Below are 25641 nucleotides of genomic sequence, written 5' to 3'. Positions count from 1 at the left end.
AAGAGGACAGGGTAAATGAGGATTTTATTCAGCTGTGTGGAAGGGGCCTATATCACTTTTTTCCCTTTGGATACCTCCTTGATTCTATATTCGATCTCGAGTATTTTGCTCAGAGGGTGGTATCACATCCCAAGTATTAAATTACTGATGGTGCTTGGTGATGTTGTCCAAGGTGATTTTGTACAGGCTTTCTAAATGTGTGATGCTTTCTTTATTGTATGGCCTTTCTAAAGAGTCATATATATACTTCCTGTCTTTTCTTCTGGGTAATAAAATAAATTGGTTGTATCGAATTGCTGATTGACATTCTGTCTCTAAATCATTGTAAAAATGCCTTCTTGTTTGATAAAGTTTGTTAATGATGTCCAGTCTTTTCCTTCTTTTGGTTTGCCATGGTGTGCCTTCAAGTGGTATGTTAGTGTGTCCATATTTTTTATATCCATAATTTTAATAACCATTCTTCCTTAGTTGGTATCTCTGCTGTCTTCCATTTCCTTGCATATACTATTCTTGCTGCTGTTACAAAATAATTGAATAGGATCTCTTGATTTTTATTCGAATTCATGTCTGTCATACCTAGTAAAAAAAACTCCGGTTTCATCTGAAAGTTGTTCTTTAGGATTCTTTGTATTATACTGTGGATAATTTTCCAATAGTCTTTTGCAATTTTGCATCCCCACCACATGTGATAAAAGGTGCCTCCTTGTTTATTACACTTCCAACATTGATCTTTTATATTTTTGTAACATTTGGCCAATTTTGGGGGAGTTATATACCACTGGTACATCATCTTTTACCAATTTTCTTGGATGTCATAAGAATAGGTGTATTTCACTTTCTTATTCCACATTTTCTCCCATTCTTCTATGTTTATCGGGTGTCTCAGATAGGTGGACCATCTTGTCATTCAGTCCTTGACTTGTTCCGTTTCCGTGGCCCATTGTAGTAAGATTTTGTAAACATTTGTGATTGCTTTCTTTTCCGTAAATAGAATTTTGTCCCAAATTGTATCTTTATCTGAGAAGCCATTCTTTTTGTCTTTGTTATAGCATTCTTGGATCTGTCTGAATTGGAACCATGATACGTCTTTAAATCGAATCTTTATTTCTTCTTGTAAATTCAGGGAGTATTCTCCGTTTTGTTTTCTCAACAGATCTTTATATGTTGGCTAGTCTTACCAGCCAAGCTCTTTCCTCTGTATAGCTTCTAATGGGGAAATCCAGAGTGGTGTTTTTTTGGTAAAATCTTAAATTATATTTTTCCCAAATCTTAAGTAGGGCTGACCTAATAAAGTGATTCCCAAAGTTTTTCTCTACTTTCTTTTTGTCATACCACATATAGGCATGCCATCCACGTTGTAAGTCAAATCCCTCTAATGTTAAATTTTTCGTTTTCTTTAGGTTAGACCAATCTTTAATCCAAATTAAGCCACATGTTTCGTAGTAGGATCTCAGATCTGGGAGACCCGGACCACCTCTTGTTTTTTTGTCTGTCAAGTTCAGAACCTTGATCCGTGGTTTTTTCCCCTGCCAGATCAATTTAGTTATGTCTGTGTTCCATTTTTTTAAATATCTGATAGTTTCTAATGACAGGGATTGTTTGGAACAGAAACAGAAGTTTTGGCAAGAAATTCATTTTTATTATCGATATCCTTCCCAAAAGTGAGAGATTTAAATACTTCCATTTTTCTAAATCTTGCTTTATCTTCTTCAATTTTTCTTCATAGTTGTTCTTTAGTAACTGTGTATTCTTTGGAGTAATAATTACTCCTAGGTATTTTATTTTGTTTGTAATTTGTATTTCTGTTATTCTTCTGAGTTCTTCTTGTCTTTTCTTTGTAACATTCTTAGTCATTAGCATTGTTTTTTTCTTGTTGATCCTTAGACCTGATACCTTATCAAATTCTTCTATTTTGTTTAGCCATTTTTGTATGTTCTCCAGCGGATTTTCTATAATACAGATCATATCATCGTCAAATGCCCTTATTTTGTAATTTTCTTTTCTTATTTTTATTTCATTTAAATTTTTGTCTTCTCTTATATTATTCAGAAGTATTTCTAGGGAAGGTATAAATAATAGAGGTGAGAGGGGACAGCCCTGTCTTGTTCCTTTTGCTATTTTGAAATTCTTTATTTCTTGACCATTTATGTAAATCTTAGCTTCTTGTTTGTTGTATATTGCTTTTATCACCATATTAAAATTATAACCCATGTCCAATTCTTTCTACAGTGAGATGAGGAAGTCCCAGTTTAAGTTATCGAAAGCCTTCTCCGCGTCAAGTGCTAGGGAGGCACATTCTGGTTATGTTTTTTGAAGTACTCAATTGCATTTAATATAATCCTTACATTATCCTTGATTTGTCTTTTGGGGAGAAAGCCCGTCTGGTCCTCCTTTATCCATTCTGCAAGAAATGTTTTGAGTCGTTCTGCCAGAATGTTCATAAATAGTTTGTAATCCACATTAAGTAGGGAGATTAATCTATAGTTTTTGATATCTTGAGGGTCTGATTTTTCTTTGTGTATTAATGTTATTGTTGCTTTTTTCCATGTCCCTGGTATTATCTGACTCCTCATTGCTTGGTTCATAATTCCCAGTAAGGTTGGAGCTAGTTCATGTTCAAAGATTTTGTAGTAACAGACCATAAAACCGTCAGGGCCTGGCACCTTTGATGGGTCTAATTTCTTAATCGCTTTATGGAATTCTTCTTTATTTCTTTATTCGGGATTTCTCTTTGTTGTTCTGTAATTTTTGTTAACTTCTGTTTGCTTAAATATTGGGCAATATCGTCCATTTTGATCTGGTCTTTCGAGTACAGTTTTTTATAGAATTTATAAAATTACTTCTTTATGTCCTCGTCTGATGTGTATTCTCTATCTTGGACCTGAATCTTGGTGACATGTTGTTTTTGTTTCTTTTTCCTAATCTTATATGCCAGCCAATTGCCTGGTTTATTAGCATTTTAGAAATGGTATTTGATATATTTTAGTTTTTTTTGCTATTTGTCCTGTTTCCAGATACTCTCCTTGTTTTTGTAGGCTCTCCAATTTCTCTTGAATTTTCTTGTTTTTAGGATTGGTTTTCAATTCCTTTTCTGTTTCCATAATTTCTTCTAGGTTTTTCTTCAGCTCTGCATTTCTCTTTTTATTTTTTATGTTATTTTGTTGGATGAGGTGCCCTCGCATTACTGCCTTTGAGGCATCCCATAATGTTTGGACTGGCATTTCCGCTGTTTGATTTAAAACCATTTATTCTTTCAAAATTTCTTTGTTCTTTTTTATGTCATTATCTTCGTTTAGCAAGTTTTCATTCAATTTCCATTTCCAGTTCCCTATTTTCTGGTACACTGTCATCTCCAATGGGAAGTGATCTGTGTATATTCTTGGTAATATTTTGATTTTGTTGATTTTCGTGAGTATAGTGTTTGTTGCCCATATCATGTCTATTCTTGTTCATGTTTTGTGCCTATTTGAAAAGAAGGTGTAATATCTTTCTCCTCTGTGTTTTATCCTCCATACATCATTCAAGTCCAGGTCCCTATACAATTTCAAGAAATGTACTGGTAGTTGTTTTTTTTGTCTCTTAATTTTTTTGTCCAGTTTGTTATCCATAATTCCACTAAAATCTCCCATAATTATTAAGTCATCATATTCATGATTTAAAATTAGTTCTGTTAATTGTTTCACAAAGGCTGTTTTGGGGCCGTTAGGGGTATATATGTTGCAGAGTCTATTCTTGGACTCATTTTCTTGTCTCTTGGGTCTTTCTGTTCTTTTGGTTGACTTCCATATCCCTTTTTAGCCTTTTATAGAATTCCCTTGATTTTTCCTCTGTCATCAGCCAATGTTTTTCCTTTTTATAAGAGACCATTATTCCCTCATTTCACTCCCACCTGAAGTGAATTCCATAAGTTTTCAGGTCTTCCATTAAGAAGAGATACTTTCTTCTTTTTATTAGAGTGGAAGTTGGGAATTCTTTGAGGATTACTATTCTTTTTCCTTTGTATATGGTTGGATTTTGGTTATTTTGTTTCAAGATCTCATCTCTGATTCTTTTTCGTCCAAATTGGACTATCACATCTCTGTCTGCTTTATTCCTCTTTGAGTAATTTGTTGTTATTCTGAACACGCGGTCAATATCCTGATCCACCTGTTCTTCAGAAACTTGAAGGATATTCACTGCCATCTTAGTTGCAATTACTCTAATATTCTCTTTGGCTTCCTCTCTAATATTCCAAAATCTTAGTTGAAATTCCAATTCTTTTTGTTCCCATTGTCCTTGTTTGTTTTCTAATTTAGTGTTTTTTACCTTAAAATCTTGCACCTTAGTGCGCAGTTTATCTTGTGCCTTTTCAAATTTTTTGGTGTCCTTTTTGGTTTGTTTCATTTTTTGTCTCATTGAGTCTATTTCTTTTTTCATTTCCCCTAGTTCCATTGAAATTTCCTTCTTCAGTATGTTCATTTCCTCCCTTATTTCCTTTCTTGCCTCCTGTCTCTGTTCTTCTGCTATTTTTTGATATGCATCTTGCTTTTGTGAGATTTTCTGCATCTCTCTCATCAAATCTTTGAGTGTTAAATCATCTGGGATTGAGTTTCCTTTACCCATCCCTGGCCCAAGACCCTCTTTTTTTCTTGTTTGGATTTCAAGAATGACATTTTGAATTTTGGAATTGTAGTTTTCACTATGTTGAATTAGTAGGTTCTTTAGTCCCTTATTTGTGTTTATTGATTCTTATTTTATTATTCTAATGTGTCCTCTTATCTATTGTACTTCTGTTGTAATTGGTAGCAATTTATCTTTATGCGTTTCTTTAGGAGTCCTTTTGGGTCCCCTTAAACTATATCTCCCTCTTTGCGCTTCTTGCTTTGTCCTTTCTTGCTTTCCTTCTACCTTCTCCTTCTTTCCTCCTTTTTCTCCTTAGTCCCTCTCCTTTCTTATCCTCTTTGTCTTCTATCGTGTCTAGTCTTCTATTCTTGTCTGCTTTGCCTTATCCACCACTCCTTCATGTCATCTATTCGCTTCCTCCCCGTTATCTTCTTGCTCCCGCTTTTGTCGGATCCCTCCTCACGTTCCCCACTCACTTTTATGCTGCCGTCCTTCTTCTCTGACTCTTCTCTTTGTTTCCACTTTGCTGCTCCTTCTTCCACCTGGGCTTCTTCTTGCTTTGTTCCCTTCTTCCACCTGGTTAACCTGCTCTGCTTTGTCTTCCGCTCAGGCCTTCTCCTTTCCTCTCCTTTGTTCCTTGTTTCCATCCGGGCCTGTCTCCCTACACCACCTCCTGCCCTTCTTCTGCCCAGGATATCCTCGCCCCCTTCCCTTCTTCCGCCCTGTCTTCCCGTGGCCTCGCGGCCTGCTTCCGCCTGTTTGTCCTGCCCTCTTGTCCTTCACTGCCCTCGCCGCCTCTCCCTCTTCCACTTGGGCCATCCTCATTCTTCTTCCGCCGTCTGGTCAGTCCGTTTTTTCTATCGTTTCTCCTCTTGCCATTGCCCGTCCCTCCTTGCTGCATCTTCACAGTTTGGGGTGGCTTTTAATGTCTGCTGCTCTTATTTCTGGCCTCTCTGGGCTCTTTGTCTGGGCTTTCCACTCTCCTCCTCCTTTGTTTAAAGAAGGGAGCGAGCCAAACTAAACCACTGCGTCCAAGGTCAATATGTACTCGTCTCCATTTTCATTATTTGTATTATTATTAAAGTTTTGCTGCCCAAAGCCTCTTAATTTAGCAGTTTCCAACCCTTTTTTCTCTTTTTAAAAATAGTCTATTGTCATTTAATTTTGATTTGTCTAACGTCTCATATTTTCAGCCACTTGCTGCTGTTTATTTGTTATTTCCGTCCCATTCATTTACTGTGGAGGCAGTCACCCATCCAAAAAGATTATTCTTTTTCCACTTTTCTTTAATGTTCTTTCTTGTGCTTTAAAATGGGTGTGGGGTTGTCTGTTACTCCAGGATCTTCAGTCCCGGTTCTCCCTCTGGCAATCAGCAATGCGCTGCAGTCACCATTACCCAGTTGTGGTCACCCCACCCTTGAGGGGTGACAGGACTCTGGACCTTTGTTTAGTGACCTACAGGCTTAGCTTACTTTCAGGCATTGATCCACCTGAAAGTCTGGAGCTATTGCTCTACAGAATCACCCAGAGCGACTGGCAGTGAGAGAGTCCTCTTATTGCCCGACCAGCCACCATTCACACCTCACCAGAAGTCCTCTTTTTAGAATATTTTTTTACTTTGACCATTAGACATATTTGACTGAACGTTATATTTCATCATATGCTTATACATGGCCTGTTTCCAATTTGGTCTTATCTGGCAATTGGAAACATTTTCACCTCATCATCAAGGGAAGATAAAGTCTGAACCAGATGCTTCTTCAGTTCTCTCAAGATTGCCATTTACCTTTATGGTGTTTCAAACTTGTAGGTTGTCCCTCCACCCTGTTTTGCTGGGGTTTTTTTTTTACTGTTTGCTGATTTTATATCATTTTAGTTTTAAAACTCCTGCAACTGCACATCAATATAGAAAGCACATTCTGATTTTGAAGACACAAAAAAATCTGCCTTGTACCACATGATAAGAGTTTTTGAAATTTGACAAAGTTTCAGAAATGTTTGTGATTAAGTTTAAAGATTTTATGAGTTTGACAGCATTTGTTAATATCTAAACCAGGGGTCCCCAAACTTTTTAAACAGGGGGCCAGTTCATGATTTTTCGGACCGTTGGAGGGCCGGGCTATAGTTGGCCACCGAGCAATAATAATAATAACAACAACAACAATAATAAAAGAGTTGAAAGAGACCCTTTGGGCCATTGAGTTCAATCCCCTTCTGTCTTTGTGCAGCAAAAGCACAAGCAAAGCACCCCTGACAGATGGCCACCCAACCTCAATGCTAATAATAATAATAATAATAATAATAATAATAATAATAATAATAATGGTTGTAAGAGGAGAAGAGACCCCTTGGGTCATTTAGCCCAACCCGCTTCTGCCCTTGTGCCGTGGGGGCCGGATTAATGACTTCGAAGGGCCGCATCCGGCCCCCGGGCCTTAGTTTGGGGACCCCTGATCTAAACTATTGCTCTGAATTTTAGTCTTCTTTTTGCTTCATTGGTGTCTTTTTAAGTAACTGTTTTTATTTAGTTGCATACTGTTAGCAGTCAGAATTGGATTATCTTGACAGAAGTGAAATGCATTAGTGCCTGCTTTAAATGGCTACAATTTAAATAATAATAAGCAATTGTTAGCTTTGAGTCACAATACTTAGATGTCAGGTGTAGGAGAGTTCTGCATAACATTGAAGAAGCTGGAATTGATAGTGGGAGAATGAGGAGGACGATATTTCTCTGCAAAGACTAGCATAACTGTATGCTTTAGACTTTGATTTATTCCATCATTCTAGGCTGGATTTAACAGATTTTCTCTTGACTTTATTTACAAGTTGAGTAGGAAGTGATCTAAACAGAATACTTATTTAGTAGGTTAAGTGCATAGAAGTAAAATTTATATCTGAGCAGTAACTTTCTTTGACTCCTACTGTTGGAGTCAAGCAGTCCCCAAGTTATGAACAAGATAGGTTCTGCAGGTTTGTTATTAAGTTGAATTTGCATGTAAGTAAGAACATGTACTTTTAAAAGTGTAACTCCAGCCAAATATGTAAATGGTTATGATAGAGGGTCTACTTGGCCTTATTGAGAGTGTTCTGCAAAAGGAAATTCCCTTTCAGCAAACCCTGAATGATGCAAGACCTAAGTTGTTTTCTTTTTTGTTTTGGTCTCCATAGACATCTGCAAAATGCGTGTTTCTTCTTTTGCCTAAAATAGCTACAAGAACATGAAAGAAGAAATGAAGGTTAGAGATAAAAGTTTTGCTTCCCTTTGTGCTTTATCAGTTTGGCGACTTCTGCCCCCCTCGCCTCGTCCCTGGTTGACAACTCAGACATAAAAGGGCCAGGAACAATACAAGTCAAACCAGATAGGTGTGTTTAATGAGTAAACTCCCATGGCTGTTAGTTTAAAAATGTGCCCCTCTGTCAACTGTATGAAATATTTGAAACACATTTAAAAGCTGTCAAATAACAAAACAAGGTCAGATTAGAGATGATGATCAGTTAGCTTCTCCTTGTCAGAACTGCAGAGAACAATAGAAAGTAGGAGTGTTGTTGCTGCCTGGGCAGAGACAATCACCTCCACCCCTTACTCAACCAGAATGGCTTTTAAATGTCTCCCCCATCACAATCACATGGAATAGCATCTCATGCTGTTGCTAAAGTCAAAAAGCTTAGCTTGAGGAATGCAGGGTAGACTAAATTCATATCCTCCAACTGTTCTGATTTGTCAGGTACAGTCTTGTTCAATCCTCTATCATCCAATTTTTCAGCAGTTTTGAAAATGTCCCAGTTTCTGTCTTCCTTATTTCAAACGTTGCAAATTACATTATGAAAGACAGTCTGCTTAAAGATGACTACTGGTGTTGTTGCATTCACCTGCAACTACTGTGACATGTTTGTATTCTTGCTGGAGAATGGGAGTAGATCTAACTGCAGCAAGTGCAAGTTGTTTGCCCTGTGGGAAAAGAAGGTCCAGCAACTTGAGCATGTGCATCTTCTCTTCAGCATACTAGGGAGCACAAGGTTTTCTTGGATAAAATGAAGAAGACAGTCCTGGATGAGGAACACATCTCTGAGGGGAGGCCAGACATGTGACACACAGAAGTAAAAGTAGAGCCAGGATGATTATATGAATTTGGAGCTGCAGAATTAATTCAAAGCTCTCTTTCTTTTCAATGAGGTCAAGGAACAGCAACAAAAGCGACAGTGCTAGCCTTCAGAGAAAGTCCAAGTGACTTTGGAAGATTCAGTATGGAATAGCCACTGCCAATCTACAGAGGAGATGTGTGGTTGTTATGGTAGGGAACTCCTTACTGTAGAGAACAAAAGCAGTGGTTTGTGGGCCTGACAGGATTACTTGAGAGATATGCTTTCTCCCTGAGGCAAAAGTCTGTCATGTAAAAGGGGGCTGGCAAGATTTCTTAAGTCTAATGATTGACAGACAGCATTAAATTGTTGCCGAGGGTTAGCCGCTCTGAGTCCCTTAATGAGGAAGAGAGGATAGAATATAAAACAAAGTAAATAAATAATTAAAATCAATGTTACCCCTGCCTTTTGGTCTATGTGGGAACCAATGGCACTGCAAAGCATAATCTTCATAGCACAAGGGATTATCAGGATTTGGGTAGGAAGTAAGGGTGTGCAAAAACTCACCCAATACTGTATCGTTTGAATTCTGTAATGCTTGGAAGTCAGTTTCATTTTAAGTGCAAGGGAGGAGAAGCCAAAAAGGCTGCTGTTCCTCTTTAAATTAAGAAGAGATAGGCTGCCTCTTGCTAAGATGAGAGGAAAGCAGCAGGGTGGAAAGAGCTGAGTGAGCTGGGAGAGAGACTGAGAGAGCACAGAATTCTGGGAAATGTAGTTTGGTAAGGTGAGGAGCCCTATGGCAGAGAATTAAAAAGGTCCTGTCCTAAACTACATTTCCAAGAATTTTGCTCAGCATCAGAAATCCCCAATTAGGATAGCGGAGAGATTTGTTGAATCTGCAAAGAGGAGGACTGACTGATACTGCAATACTAGTAAGTGAATCTGTGCTGGGCTGGGAAGAAATTCCTAAATTGAAGTTCTATTTGTTAAAGACAGTGAGATAGCTGGCTTTTAAAAAAATGTCATTTTTTTTATAAAAAAAATCCCCCAAACCAGTAGATGTATGAATATTTTTGAAACTTGGGGGGACTGATCCCCTGTTATCTTATGTCATTGTATAATTTCAAGAATATAGCTCTTGTAGTTTTTTTTAAAAAAAAAACTGAAAATTTTCCAAAAAACTGTGGATGAGTGAAATGTTCTGAACCTTGATGGGCTAACAGTGGTAAATGTGTTCTATAATCATAGCAGGTTTCATGCCAACAGCTCTAACAATGAGGGAGAAAGGAGCCTCTGCCGTTTCTCCTTTGGCATAATTACTTAACGAAAAGTAACAAAAAGAAGTTTTGGACCCTGTCCAAAAAAAAGACCCCCCCCCCCCCCCAATTTCATAATGAGTATTGAAACTTAATTGATCGCACAGGCCTCATAGGAAGCTGAGGGACTTTGAAGTGCAGGTAATTATTTTGTTTCTCCTCCTAGTCAAAGAACATGTCCCAGGAAGGGGGAGGAAGAATAGTGGAAAGGGACCACTGGCTCTGCAGGCTGTACTGGAAAAAGTATCAGCTTGCCCAATGGCAAGTGGGCACCCTTAAACATTAGACCAATGTTTCTCTAACTGTGTTCCTCCAGTTGTTTTGGACTTCAGCTCTCAAAAATCCCAGCCAGTTTACCAGCGGTTAGGAATGGTGGGAGCTGAAGTTCAAAGCACTTGGAGGACCACAGTTTGAGAAACTCTGCATTAGACAATATGTTAAAAATATAATATAATGAAAATATAATAGAAGCTTCAATATGATTGCTCTATGTAACTAAAATTTATATTGTATTTTAAAAACTTAACATCATTCTCAGGAGTACTTTATATTTAAGAATATAGAAAAATAATTCTGAAAAATTCTGATTCAGGTTTTGTAAGGCTGATAAATATGTTATATCAGCTCAAATCTTTACTATTGCTTATAAAAATTAAACAGTCACCTTACAGATGGTCTAGATCAGGACTTCTTAAACTTTTTCCACTTGAGACCCCTTTCCACCCAAGAAATGTTTACACAACTCTGGGTATAGAGGTATATAAAATATGCATAAAAATCAAACATTTACTGATAATAAATCTGCATTTGCCTGGCTTACTAAAGAGACTGATCAGCTATACTTCATTTTATATGTAAATGTCTATGTTTTATATGTTTTATATGTTTTATATGTCTAAAACAGCACTATGGACCTCTTCACACGGGGAAATTTTTTGCTTATATGTGTGGCAAGGAAGGGGCCTGCTGTGTGCCATCACACACATAGCAGGCCCCGCCCACATTCCTCCCAAAGTGGAGGAGAAGCCCTGACTGAGCTACCTGCACTTTCCTCCTCTTTTTTCCATGCGATGGCAGAAAGAGCGGTGGGGCGCTATGCCCTTTCTGCCATCTGTTTGGGGGAGAGAAAGGGTGCCCTCAGCATGATGAAGGGAGGAAGGAGGGTGCGTGGGTCACCACGAGCCGTCTCACGCCCCTTCCCTCTGGCCTGCAATTGCCGTCACAACAGTATAGCCCAAAAAAACAGTGTGAAGAGGTCATAGGAGGCATTCAGAAACATTTTCCTATTGCTAAATTTTTGTGACTCCCAACATTGAGCTAAGGGGACCTCATTTGGGGTAGGGACCCACAGTTTAAGAAGCAGTGGTCTAGATGACCTTTAAAGACCTTCCAAATCCAAGATCGTATTATTCTCACCTTTCTACTTGTGTGGGACATTATAACAGGATCTTCTACATATCAAAATTCAAACCCTATTTTCCAAAGTCTTAGTCCAGCATGTTGGATCTTAAACTTTATAATAGATTAATAATAATAATATAATCATATGCTTTATTTATATTCCGTTCTTTCTCCTGGAGGGGACTCAGAGCAAATTACAGATTACGTATACAGCAAACATTCAACACCATTATATAATTAACAACAAAGACACACAGTACATAGACAGAGGCAAGGCTTCCCTCTTTTTTCATCTCCAGCATCTGGAGGCTGTGCTTGATTAGACCATGGAAAGTGAAATATTGCTATTGTTCCGTTTTTTCACACCCAGGAGCCTGTTGTCCTTGGACATTTTCATGATCGAATTGCTGGCATGTCTTCAGGGGTGCCTTTTACATCCCCACCAAAGCTATTTATCTACTCACATTGCTGTTTTTGAACTGCTAGGTAAGCAGAAACTGGGGCTGATGGCAGTAGCTCACCCAGACCTACATCTTGAACTGATGACCTTCTGGTTGTCAAGATTTTCTGTAGCTGGCAGTTTAACCCGCTGTGCTAACCACGGCCCCTTTTATTTGTCTTGGTCTTTTTGCCACACTGTTTACTGTTGCTATTCTCCGTTCATTGCATTAAGACAGATAGATGAGTTAACATTGTGTTAATATTAATATGTATGCGTATATATGTAAATGTGTAAGTGGGTAGTATGTGTGGGTATGTTCAGGATATGCTTATGTGTAGGTAGTTGGAGTGTGTGGGTATGTTCAGAATATGCTTATTGCAGCTATTTTAGGTTGTAGTGTTTAATTCTATACTGTTACTGAGCAATGCTAAATCCCACGGACTTGATGCAATCCAAGCAGCCTTTTGTGTCCTCAAGATCCAATATCAGAGAAAAATGGGAATATCTCTTTGGACAGTGCAAGTCTCAGTTTAATTGTTGTTAGTTGCATGTTCAGACTTAGTTTAAATCACTTCCAGTTTTGATAAAATTCTAGGAGTGCATGTTTATTCTCCCCTATACCCACAGCAGTTTCCCATTTCTGCTTTGGAAGGCAGTTCCAGTGTTGATTTTGGGTCACCTGCTAGTACTACAGATACAGGAAAGGGTTCACTTCACTGGTGCCACTTTAAACTTGTACCCAATCCTGCATTAGTTTTAGAAGTCATCTAAGCTTCATTGCACAATCACAAGAAAAGAGCAGAAACCCTACTCATTTTTTTTAACTTTGTAGGAGAAAGCTTTCAAGTTTTGCAAAGAAATATATTTTTCTTCTTGTGCAGGGAATGTCTAACATCTAGCTCATTACTGTACAGTTATTGACTGTATCATTATGTCAAGGGTCTGTTTACTGTTTGGGAAGATAACTAAGGCAACTCAGTCAGTTGTGTTTTTACAAGTATTATGATAATGGCAAAGGTCTCTAAGCCTTCATTAGATATATGCTAGTGAAGGGCCAGAAACCAGTTTTCAGATTGGCCAAATGCTCATGTGCTACATGCCCAAGGCTTGCAGCTTAGGAAGCTTCTTTGCATAAGAAAAATACATTAAAAAGATAAAATGAGTTTTTTTCATTCACATATAAATATTTTATACATTTTTGTATCTGATAAGAATTCTAATACTGGATTTGATATTTAGTTCTCAGAAGTGAGAATAAATACTTTTCGCCGTTTTCTCCATGCTGTGGAGAAAACACACATTTTTGCATAGTTGTTGCCCATTATTCAAACACTCCAATTTTTTGGGCAAAGTATTCTATACAGATATAAATGTGATGGGTTATTTCAGCATGGGAATTGTGAGCTTTTAGTCAAAAATATTGTTCGAGGCAGCCACTTGTGTGTTTCTTCATGCAACATGTTTTTTTATAAGCAATCTTGTAATCTTTTAAAACAAAATCTTGTACAACAAACAGAAATCTATGTGCCTCATATTCATGCTAGATTTTTGTTGTGCAGGATTGCTACACCCACACATACACATAATTTTATAATACTGATTGTCATTTTAATATTGGATATTCCACTGAATACAATAAATGTGATTAACCATTAATATCACAAATTCACATAGCGGCCGTTTTCCTGTGGGTGGGAGGTGGGAGGCACCAGTGATCACCATGTCTTTCACCAACCACTTCCTGAGGCCCAGAGGTGTGGTGAGAGCACAAAGGCTTTGAGGTTCAAGAGGGTGGGGCCACAGTGCTTTCAGTCACCTACTCCCCCCCCCCATTGAAACTTGCAATTTCATAGACTTAATGCAGGGCAAGGGAACTGAGATTGCGACTGGGGTTACTGGGAGAAAGACTTGGGCTCACATGCTTACTCTAGATATTTGAGTTCTGATCTGGTGTGCCCACAGCATACATACAGAGTTTGACTGCCTGATGGTAGCAGGTTGATACTCAAAGTGGCAGGTACGTGTGGCTACAAAGGAACAGAAACAATAGGTGAAAATTGGTCTTTATGAAACCTAGGAATGTTTTCTTTATGTGCCTTCCACCTCTGCCTATTTCAGTTTTTTTCTCCCTCCCAAACATATCTTCTCTAACGCTTATTTGAAGAAGAGGGGGAAAGAACCTAGCAAGTGATTTCTTTTTATGCCTTGACAAGGGAAGGCAATTATAAAACATTTAAGTTTCCAAATGGAGCATCATTGACAGTACTTTTCTCACTGCTTTCTTTGATGAAGTACACTAGGAGCAGCTTGTAGCTTCTTAAGACTGACAGGGCTTCTCACCAAGCTGACAGGAAAAGTGAAATAAATGGCAATCATAAAATCATTCGTAGGTGCGCATTTAGAACTTCCTTTAGCAAATCCCTTTCCTCTTTTATCGAAAGCCTGGTTTCTTTTTACTTGTTGGTTAAAAAAATGAGAAAATGTACATTTCCATACAGGTCAGTTTATTGATGCATGTATTTCTAATCCCTTGGAAGAACGTTATGTTTTTAAGAAATGTGTCAGGGATGTTTTTTCTTTAATCTTTTCTTCAAAGACTACTACAGACTAAATATTCTGTTTAAATGTGAAATGGATTGTTTCTCTGTGCTGATAAGAATTAGTGGCTATTCAGATCAGGTGGCAGTGTAGCATATGTGATGATTCAAACTCATTTTGAGTTATGAGTTTATTGATAAATTCATATTTACTGCATGAGTAAACCTGTCAGAGTTTTTTTTATTTCTCAATGCAGGCAATAATGTGTGTGTTGTGGTAAGAGGAAGTATAACTAATAAATATTTACACATGCACATATTGCCAAACATTCAATATATTGTTTTCCACTCTGAAACATTTCCTAGCCTCTTTTAATATAGGAATCAGGTCAGGCTCAAAAAGAACTGTGAACACAAATTCACCTCTAAAGGGAACTTCAAGCCTTACTCTCCCCAGTTTGATCCAATTTCATTATTTTCATATAATCACTGGAATGCAAGGGAGACAGATGTCATCTTCTATCCATTGCTATTTCTGAAATGAATAATATGTCTCTGGTTGCTCTATCTATTCATCTATCTATCTATGTCTGGTTGCCTGGCAAATATCAGTGCCAAGTACTCTGAAATTCCTGTCAGGGCCCACCACTGGCAACTGCCCTGGGCCCCTGGGTAATTGTTGATTGGCTAAATACGTCTGTACTGCTACCTAGCAGACTGGTGGTTTGATGTCAGTAATGTAATGAATCCACACCAGATTTTAGCCTAAAGTTTAACAGAAGGATGCAAGGGGTGGATATCTCCTTTAAAAGTCCAACTGAACCTGAGACAGTAAAGCCAAAATTTTTGCTTACACTAACAGAAAGTAAAAAATATATCCAGACAGTAGATTCTGCTTTCACAGTAAGAAAAAAGCAAACAGAAGGGGAAATCAAATGTTAATAAATTAGTCAGCTCAGCAATGTATAGATAAAATGATCTAATTTCCTGGTATGAAGGAGAGCCAGCTTCTGTGACAATTTCGATCCGGTGAGCTTCTAACATGTATGAACATTTATGATTTTTCAAACTTCCTTTTTCTCTATTATAAATGATATTGTCTATGGGCTTTTATGCGGTATGGGGGTTTTGCTGAGCGAGATCTCACTTCGAACCGCAACTGCAATAAAGAAATCCTGAACTTTTCAACCTCTAAAGACTTGTCAGAGTTAGACAATTTACCGTGATCCACAACATTTCTGTCAAGTGGTTGTTAGGGTCTAGCAGCCTCTGCCGCTGAGGGAAGGAAGGAGCGATCCAGTGCTGGGAACCACCCTCAGCCGACTACATCTCTTTTTAGACAGAGGGGGCCTCTCGATGCGGGAGTGATTCCTGGTGTCCTTGGTTGGAGTGCCTGCTGTTTCTTAAGAGAGGCGGTGAAAATTTTGAGAACAGGCAAGTATAAATAAATACAGGGGGACCAGTAAAAGGAACAAAAGGTACCAAAAAGGATCCAAAAAGGAAGGAAATTGGACCCATCCTGGGCCCAGGAGGAATGGCCTTAGTAGCACTGTAAGTGGTCAGTGTGAACCCACTGTTCCAAGAGGAGGATAAAGGAAATATAGACCTTGGGCTGGATGTCCTGAATGAGTGTGTGAGTGTATGTTGCATGTGGTCTGACAAGCAGATCTGGATTGAGTTTGGATGGCTTTGTAGTGCTGTGTATACCTTGCACCGGCGACAGTTGGGGCCAGGAATCAGACTTATGTTTTATCTGTAAAAATTCTTCTGTGTTTGGGAGAGAAAATGGAAGGAGGTTTAAGCAAACCACCTACTCCGTTAAAGAGTATGTTGAAACATTTCAACTCACCTGTTGAGAAAGTTGATCATGAAGTCAAGCTGAGACCTCAGAAATTAGAATCTCTGTGTAAAATACAGTGGGCTGTGTTTGTAGTGGGTTGGCAACCAGAAGTCTAGTTGAAGAAATCATTAAGCAAATTTTGCAGAAGATAGTGGGGACCGATGGGGATCCCCAAAACCCAGAGCATCTAGATCAAATTCCATATATTACCACCTGGTAGGAGATAGTAATGAAAATGGCTGCATAGTTAAAAGATTGTGCACTAGGTCAGCGCAAGGTTTTGATGCTCTAACAAGAAAAATGTTAGGAATGTTAGAAACAAAAGATGAGTGCTGGAACAGAACTTCAGGCTACTGAGAAAACGTCACAATGGTTAAAAGGTTGTGTCCTGTAATATTGTAAGACTTTAATGGTTCAGTAAGAGAAGTGACAGAAATTATTACAGGTGTGAGGTGTGAGGTGTCACCCAGTGTGTCACTGGCTCTGGCCACATTTAAACACAAAACTTGGAGTGGATTCATTGCTCCTCGGATATTGGAGCCCCCAGCCTTTACAGTTGGTCAGTGTGGTGTACTTTGGTTTCCACAGTGATCCCAACATGGTATTGTGTGGATTTGAAAACCTGGTACACACAGGTCTCCAGTGCAACTAATAGCACTGCTGCTGGACCTTCCCTTACTAGACTAGCTCACTTAAAGAAAGCGACCTCTAGAGGCAACACTCTCAGATCTAGTGTTTGAAAAAGTTACATTTTGGAATACAGCTTCCCAGGATTAATCAGCAAGATAGTGGTTGGAGTATTGAACTATGACTCTGGAGACCAGGGACTGAATTCCCAGTCACATTGAGGAGGGAGCAAACTTGCCTTCTGCTGCTCTGGAGACTAAGGAAAGGAGCAATGGGTTCAAATTACAGGGGAAAAAAACATTCCTGCCAAACATTATGAAGGAACTGCTTGACAGTAAGAGCTGTTTGAGAGTGAAATATGCTGCCTCAGAGTGTGGTGGAATCTCCTACTTTGGAGGGTTTAAAGCAGAGGCTGGATGGCTATCTGCTGGGGTGCTTTGAGTTTGTATTTCTGCATTGCAGGGGGTTTGACTGGATGTCCTTCCAACCTTGGACATGTCACACCCTTTCAGCTGCTAAGGAAGGCAATGACAAATCCTCTCTGAAGAAATCCACCATAGAGTCACCATAGATCAGAAATAACTTGAAGCACACAAGAACCATAGCTATAGGACCTTCTGGCTGGGCATTCTGGGGTTTCTTATCAAACCCCAGAAAAAGAAAATTTTCCAAGCTTTGCTCAAACTAACTAAATGGATTTGTTTATTTGTATATTAATTGATCGTTCACATAGAGAATTGAGAATTACTAATTCCAACTAGGAAGGCAGTTTGGACTACCAGCAGCAGTATTGGGAGGGCTCTTTGGAAGCAGCATTTTATGTGTTGGGTTAGCTTCTGCACATATATTTTTTAATATTTTTTATTTCAACTTCCACAGTTTGCATTCATTTTTGGAACGCCTGATTTCATAATGTCCGGTTCACAAAGTGGAACTGATTTTCTGTGTTTCAAATGCAGTTACTTTGAACTGGAAAGCAGCGGCTTGAGAGATGAAATCAGATACCACTACAGATTTAATGGAAAATCAAGAACAGAAGTATTCCCATATCGGCTAGCAGATGGACAGTGGCACAAGATTGCATTGTCCCTCAGTGCATCCCATCTCCTGCTTCATGTGGACTGCAATAGGTAGGTATTCTGCTTATTTACCTGTTTTTTTTAAAAAGGGCAATCAAATCAGTAGACTAACATTTATCATTTGATGAAATCTGAAGCAAAGTTTTCCATTCCGTAAATTTGTACAGGTAAAGGGAATGAAAGAAAAACAAGATCAGAACATAATGTGATTACGAACAAAATGCTGATTGCTGATTTTGGGGTGATGGAAAGATATTGAATATATCTCTCTGCTCTGTCGGTATGAGATGAACTTATGTTTGTCTTGATTACATTTTAAGTGCTATTTGTGATGTTGTCTGTTTCTTTCTGAGGAAGCCTTCTCTCAGCATGCCTGTCTCTAAAACCTAAAGGTGTGATTGTAGCTTCTTCTTTTTAAATCAGTGCATTAAAGAAATTCAAATAAAAAAACAAGCAGAACATGTGCTTTAATTGCTAAGCAGGCATGTAGCCGGGGGGGGGGGGGCTTCAGGAGCTTCAGCCCCCCCCCCTGAAATTCTCAGGGTGGTCCACAGGAAGGCCTTACATTTATTATTTAAACTGTTAATTTTATTCATACCCTGTTTCCCCTAAAATAAGACATCCCCAGAAAATAAGTCCTAGTAGAGGTTTTGCTGAATTGCTAAATATAAGGCCTCCCCTGAAAGTAAGACCTAACAAAGTTTTTGTTTGGAAGTATGCCCGCTGAACAGAACACCAGAGCATGCAGGATCGGTAAATGTACGTACCATAGACTGTTGTACATGGAAATAATGGTAGTAACAAGAAATTCTTGATAGGATTCACAGTTTGTCTGGTTATGCTGGTTTGTGATGACAACTACTGTACAGTATACAATAAATGTCAATTTTTTTGTTCAACAATAAATGTCAATTCTTCTTCATGGAAAAATAAGACATTCCCTGAAAATAAGACCTAAAGCATCTTTGGGAGCAAAAATTAATATAAGACACTGTCTTATTTTCAGGGAAACACGGTATTATGATCTGATCACCATGTTCAATATATCCCATATGCATGGGGGTATTGGGATAATGATACAAAAGGTTTGCTAGGGTAGATCCTCTCTGTCAGACTCAGCCCCCCCCCCCCCCGAATCAAAATCCTGGCTACGGGCCTGTTGCTAAGGATTTGCATAAATGCTGCTCTAACTCAAACTGCTTTGTACAAGGTACTTCTATAAGAATGAGCAAATCCTACAAGTCCACTTTTCAGGAAAAGAAATAGTTGGACAATTATGTTTTCTCTGTCATGTTTATGTATAACTTCACATGTCTAAGTATATAAACCATCCTAAAAGCATGATGGCCAATCATGCAAGAGTAGTTGTACAGTCAGAACAGCCAAATGTTTCAAATTCATATTAGGATTGCCAAACCATCTCGAGAAACCTTCTTAGGTTGCAAAAGTGTCTGGTGAATGCTTACTAATATTAGGTCTCTGAGCTACCTCCTCCTATTACCTTCAGATTTTGATCTATTACAAAGAGATCACAAGTTTCAAAAATTGGGAACTTACGGTTTTTAAAAGCCACATCTTTACTTATTATGAACTCTAAGAACGTTATTTGTACTGGCATAAATAAAATATAGTGCAAAATATTCTATAATGGGAAATATTCAACGATATCTTTTGAAAGTTGTCATTTTTTCTACTGTATGGCTGTACAAGAAAACTACTTTAAACTGACTGTGCAGGGACATTTATCATCTTTGATGCATAAATAGATATAATATGGTATTGGCTGTAAAAAACCTCAAGATTGATTTTATCCATATGCAATGAAATGTCTAAGTTTAATTTTTTTTGGAGAATGATAAAGATGTTCATAATCATCCCCCCTCTCGCTATATATTGTCTGTTTGTTCATTGAACTAGGCAAAAATGGTTTCCTTGATGTATATATGATTTGGCACTTGCTGCATCTGAGATTGTTAATTCAAAGCAACGGAGAAGAGTTTCTGCACCAAAGATAACATAGTGGTTTGTTACAGGAAAATTACAGTATTTGTTTATTTTGGTAACATACTTGCAGCTTCTGTTTTCACAAATACAGGAAAACATCAGAGTTGTTCAACTATTCATTTCATAATGATAGAATTGCAAAGCATAAACAGTAGCAAAAATATATTTGAATGCAGTGTGGTTATTCTTCTCTGTATCAAATTGCTGTATCACATAGAATAGTTAACAAAATAGCAAGTACATAAATGGAACTTCCTGCAGCTTTCTTCCTTAGCAAAATTGTTCTGCAGGTAAATCTTTTATAGCTATTAATCCCGGAGAATGCTATGACACGAGTTCCACTTTAAAACAGCAGAGCAATAAGCAGGTGTCAATTTTCACATTAACATTTTAGAGTCCACTTAGAGCTAAACATGATGTGCTTGTAACCTAGTTAGTCCTGGTCTACTTATAGCTAATGTTGGATGAAACAGGGAATAGTGTCTGGATTGGGGTTATGATGAAGAGAGAAGTATGATTAAAGTCCTTGCTCCTGACAAAATCCTTATCAGAATGCCCACCCAACCACACTCTGCAAGCTTTACTATCTTGAATAACAAATCTACAGGTGGGCAATTTGGATGGCAACATCTGCTGTGGAAAGTTTTAATAAATGTGAGAAAAGCCATCATTATAATACTGTTCTTTTGCATGATTGGAAGAGAGCAGGATTGAATCTGAGCAGCTTTTTCATAATACTTGAAGAAATCATTTTCTCTTATTCTCATCACTTTAAAGAACAGAAAAAGTGTATAATTCTTTTATGTTCCTCTTTAGAAGTAAATCCAATTGAGTTCAATGGTGATTGTATCACAGCTATAATACGGTATATTCAGGCATTAAGCGGGGGGGGGGGGGCTTGAGGGACTTCAGCCTCCCCCCCCCCCGAAATTCTCAGGGTGGTCCGCAAGAAGGCCTTACATTTATTATTTAAACTGTTATGTTTATTCATATCATGATCTGATCACCATGCTCAGTATATCCCATATGCATGGGGGTATTGGGATAACGATAGAAAAGGTTTGCTAGGGTAGACCTCTCCTGCTCAGACTGTGACCCCCCCCCCCCAACCAAAATCCCAGCCCCTCCCGAAACAAAATCCTGGCTACAAGCCTGGGTATATTGATGTATGTGGCAAACCAGTGTTTTAGGATATTGGGAAATTTAACTTTGTAAAATTCAGCAATGGTTTTAATTCAAGATTTATATAATCTCCAGTTACACATCTCACCAATTGATTATTCATTAGATTGTATTCAAATAGTGTATAATTTATCCTGGATATGTAACTGTAATGTATTGCTACCTTGCAATTGTACTATTTTAATTGGCTTCTTAATTGTTTTTAATTGTGTGTAAATTGCTTATTCTATTTAGTGTTGCCTTTTAGATATATAATATTTGTTTTAACTTGTAAGTCATCTTGAGTCCAATAATAATAATAATAATAATAGTGATGATGCAAGTATTTGTGAGCTTCCTCATAGATCAGTGGTTCTCAACCTGTGGGTCCCTAGATGTTTTGGCCTTCAACTCCCAGAAATCCTAACAGCTGGTAAACTGGATGGGATTTCTGGGAGTTGTAGGCCAAAACACCTGGGGATCCACAGGTTGAGAACCACTGTCATAGATATATAAAAATCTAATCTCATGCAAATTCAGCAATAATAATATTCACCCCAATCTCTAAACCTTTGTATGATATTTAAGATATTCTCATCCATTTCTGAAATGCAAAATTGCAGATGGATATGCAAATTGTGGGGAGTCCAGGGGATATCTAGACCCAGAATACTCTTGGCTACAGCTACATTGTAGAATTAATGCAGTTTGACACCACTTTAACTGCCGTGGTTCAATGCTATGGAATCCTGAGAGTTGTAGCTTTACAAGGTCTTTTGCCTTCTCTGCCAAGAAGTGGTGGTGCATACTAACCCCTACAGGGTAACTAAAGTGGTGTCAGACTGCATTAATTCTACAGTGCAAATATATCCTCAGGGAAATGAGGATATTATTACAAGAAGCACTGCTTGACTATTAAGCAAAAAGTGGGTGCTAGAAATAGCATTGCACAAAAACTGACTGGCACAACCTAGGGATCACAATCAGACACAGTGAAGACATCTGCCCTTGTGCTTTGCTACTCTGCTGCTGAATATGCATGCCTAGTGTGGAATACATCTCACCAAATTAAAACAGTGGATGTGGCCCTTAATGAGACATGCCCCATGATCACAGGATGTCTACGCCCCACACCACTGGAGAAATTATACTGTTTAGCTGGCATTGCACCACCTGACATCCTCCGGGAAGTAGCAGCCAGCAATTAAAGAACCAAGGCATTGACATCTTCGACCCATTCTCTGTTCAGGTACCAGTCAGTAGATTATCGACAGAGGTGACTAAGGTTTCTGCCTGATAAGCAGATCTGAACCCAGATTGGAATGGATCTAAGTAGTCCATTTCATTCAAGAAACCTGGAGTTGTGCTGCCACCACTTGCTCTTAGACTGTACTTTCAAAAGGAACATTAGAAGATGGCAGATACTTACCAGATATACTCGAGTATAAGCCGACCCAAATATAAGCCGAGGCACTTAATTTTACCACAAAAAACTGGGAAAACTTATTGACTCGAGTATAAGCCGAGGGTGGGAAATGCAGCAGCTACTGGTAAATTTCAAAAATAAAATTAGATACCAATAAAATTGCATTAATTGAGGCATCAGTGGGTTAAATGTTTTGAATATTTACTGTATTTCAAAGAAAAACAGTAAGCTAACTCTATAAGTGGAAAAGCAACAATAATTTTATAATAATCATCATCATCAACAACAGCTTCATTTGTACCCTGCCCTCTCTCTCTCCCCCTGGGGACGCAGGTCAGCTTCCAACATAGTAACAGGCAAACATATAATGCCTACATAAATAATGCAGACCTGGGTATAGATCTATCATTATATATACTAATTTCACATGTGTATTTTCCCCCTGAAACCTTTGCAAATCCTCTATGTGCATTTTCCTCCTGCAATATTTGTAAGCCTGATTTATCAATATTTATATCTATCTAGACATCTCTGTGTGTGTGTGTGTGTGCGCGCGCGCGTGCGCATTTTCCCTCTGCACTTGCAAACATGTGAGGGTAAAATTCATATAAAATTCATATATAAAATTAATGTATACATATAGGAACAGATCTACAGGTACATGGAAATCTCTATCTATATTTACATAGGATTTGCAAAGACCTGTAAACATATGAGGGGAAAATTCATATATTAAATTATTTGTAGGGGGAACATATATATAAATATTTAGAAGCTCTGGGGCATGCATTTACCCAAGGAAGAAATGCAAGCAAAGCCCCCCTAAAACAACTTTGTCCTCTTTTCTCCTGCCCTTTCCCACCTCTTTTCTTTCTCCCCTTTTCAAACTCTAAAAGTAGCCAGAAAAGGCTTTTTAAAACTTCTCTCCCCCTCCCAAAAAAGCCCACCTCATTTTTGTTTCCTTAGGAATAAAAAAAAATACACACCTTCTGTTGCTCTCTTTTCCCTCCTTTCCTCCCTTTGGACTCAAATGTTCTTGCAATAATAGTAGTAGTAGTAGTAATAATAATAATAATAATAGTCATAGTAATGAATCATGCAAATTTGCAAGAATATCTTTTTTCCTTCCCCTTCTACCCATTCAATCTGGCTTGCAAGGGTTTCCTCTCATATTCTCCTTTCGCTTTTGAAAACATTTGCTTCTTGTCTCTGTCTCGCTTTCTCAAAAAAATAAGATAGCCAGCCTGGGAGGAGAAGCGAAAGGGAGGTTTTGGAAAAGAAAACATACTGTGGCCTCCAGGCTCCGGCTGCTGGCTTGACCTTGACCCGAATATAAGCCGGGAGAGGCTTTTTCAGCTCTTAAATAAGGGCTGAAAAACGGCTTATCTTCGAGTATATCTATGGCAGTGGGATTCAAAAAAGGTCTCTTTAGCAGAGGTTTTTTAATTGGAACTTAAATCTCTTTCAAGGAAACATTGACAACCTCCATCACCAAATTGTTCAGCCTCATCTGGCAGATTTGCATTGTGATTAATGGACATTTTACAGACTTGCTTATCTTCCACATATTTGTCTTTTCCCCTTTCAGAGTCATCCAGATATAATGCATAGCATGAAATTTATTTCGTGTATCTTGACCAAATAAAGTGGGACATTGTGAGAGGGATCACCTTGAATACTTAGCATATCTTCAAACATAAGAATAGGTTGACAAATTTCCCAAGTCCCTAGAGCCTTTGTATTTCCTTTTTAAGAAAGTTCCTTTCAGTTCTAGTTAGTTGCAGAAATAGAGATTCAATCAGTTTCCAATCAGTGGATAATTCAAATGCCTGTAGATTGCTTGGCTTTTTCTTTTTTATTTACAAGTCTTTGTTGCCTAGCTAGGTCCAAATCTTCAGTGAATTGTGATAACATGACATACACACACATACAGATATTGGAGAGGTTGTATGTCTGGACTTCATGAATGATAAAGACAAGGATCTTCTGCTTTTTCATGGTTCCAAATCATGCATATTGTGTGTGATTATGCTTTCTTATTACATTTCTGCTTTGTCACCAAGACTACTGAATAATAATACCTTATCGCACTAGAGCTTAAAGAGTAGGCAAAGAGTAGGATTTGTGTGTGTCCTGGCAAGAAGAAGCTGACAAAAGTATGTTCTATCCAATACTTCATAACATTCTTTACTATATCTAAAATATGGACCGATTAGCATTTTGTCATGTCTCCCTAAATGACCCAGATGCTTCATGGTTGGAGAGATGAATGCTTATCTTCTTGCATTTCCCCAGTCTTGACTCATCTATTAAATGAGGGCTACATCCACACTTCTGATAAATTTTCCTCCTTTTCTTTGTGTTTCTTTCTAAATGTAGATGTGGAAGCAAATTCGGCAAATCCTGACATCTTGTAAACACTGCTTGTGAAGGACTGAAAAAAAAAGAGATAATGAACTTGATCCTGTTCTCCTTAGAGCCTCAATTAACTGAACTGCTCCTTTCCTGATGCTGATTGATAGCTCAGTTGTCTTAGGCTCTTTGACATGCTTATATCTGGGAGTGTCAAGTGGTGCTTTTGCTCAGTGTGAAAGAAAAGCTGTCTGTGGATTTTCTCATCGATGACATTCTTTGAATTGAAAGCTTGTACATCCCAATAAGAATGTCCAGTAAAACATGTGGCATTGAATTAGTACCATGTAGCTTCTAGCTACAGGCCAAAACAGTTAATTGTGATTTGCCAAGGGGCTGCAGAGTTTCATGGTTCTTATCAGATTAATAGTGCAGACTGTGTACAGCACACACAAGCCTGACAGAAGGGAAATGCTGTACATGCTTATACATCAGTTGACCTTATGTATAATTTGAAGACAAGTTTTAGGACCAAACTAATGGATTTTTACATGACTTGTGGATAAATTAAGATTCCATAGAGAGGAGAAAGCAGCAATGGCAGCTCAAGAGGGTATTTACCCTTGAAAACTGCTGCCATTTTCCCACCCAGGCATTAAAAAGGCTAGAAGCAGTACCACTGTAGAGAGTAGAGGGGTGATGTCTCTTTTAGGTTCTTCCAGAATGGACTAAGATCTCGCTTAGTCCATCCTGGGAGATGGACTAAGCAAGGAC

The 25641-nt window shown here is 38.3% G+C and overlaps 1 protein-coding gene across 8 annotated transcripts in view; it reads left to right on the top strand.

The window, feature by feature from the left end:
- nell1 (neural EGFL like 1) overlaps positions 1–25641 on the top strand; it is a 697019-nt gene that overhangs the window by 135258 nt on the left and 536120 nt on the right. For all 8 annotated transcript variants that reach the window (XM_062967797.1, XM_062967796.1, XM_062967794.1 and 5 more), the window contains exon 4: positions 17805–17975. In XM_062967797.1, coding sequence (XP_062823867.1) covers positions 17805–17975 — 171 coding nt within the window. The remainder of the gene's footprint in view (positions 1–17804; positions 17976–25641) is intronic.

The sequence above is a fragment of the Anolis carolinensis genome, chromosome 1 (genome assembly GCF_035594765.1).
Source record: "Anolis carolinensis isolate JA03-04 chromosome 1, rAnoCar3.1.pri, whole genome shotgun sequence".
Taxonomy (NCBI): Eukaryota; Metazoa; Chordata; class Lepidosauria; order Squamata; family Dactyloidae; genus Anolis; species Anolis carolinensis.
Note: the sequence above shows the minus strand (reverse complement) of the source record. Positions and strands in the feature narration are given on the sequence as shown.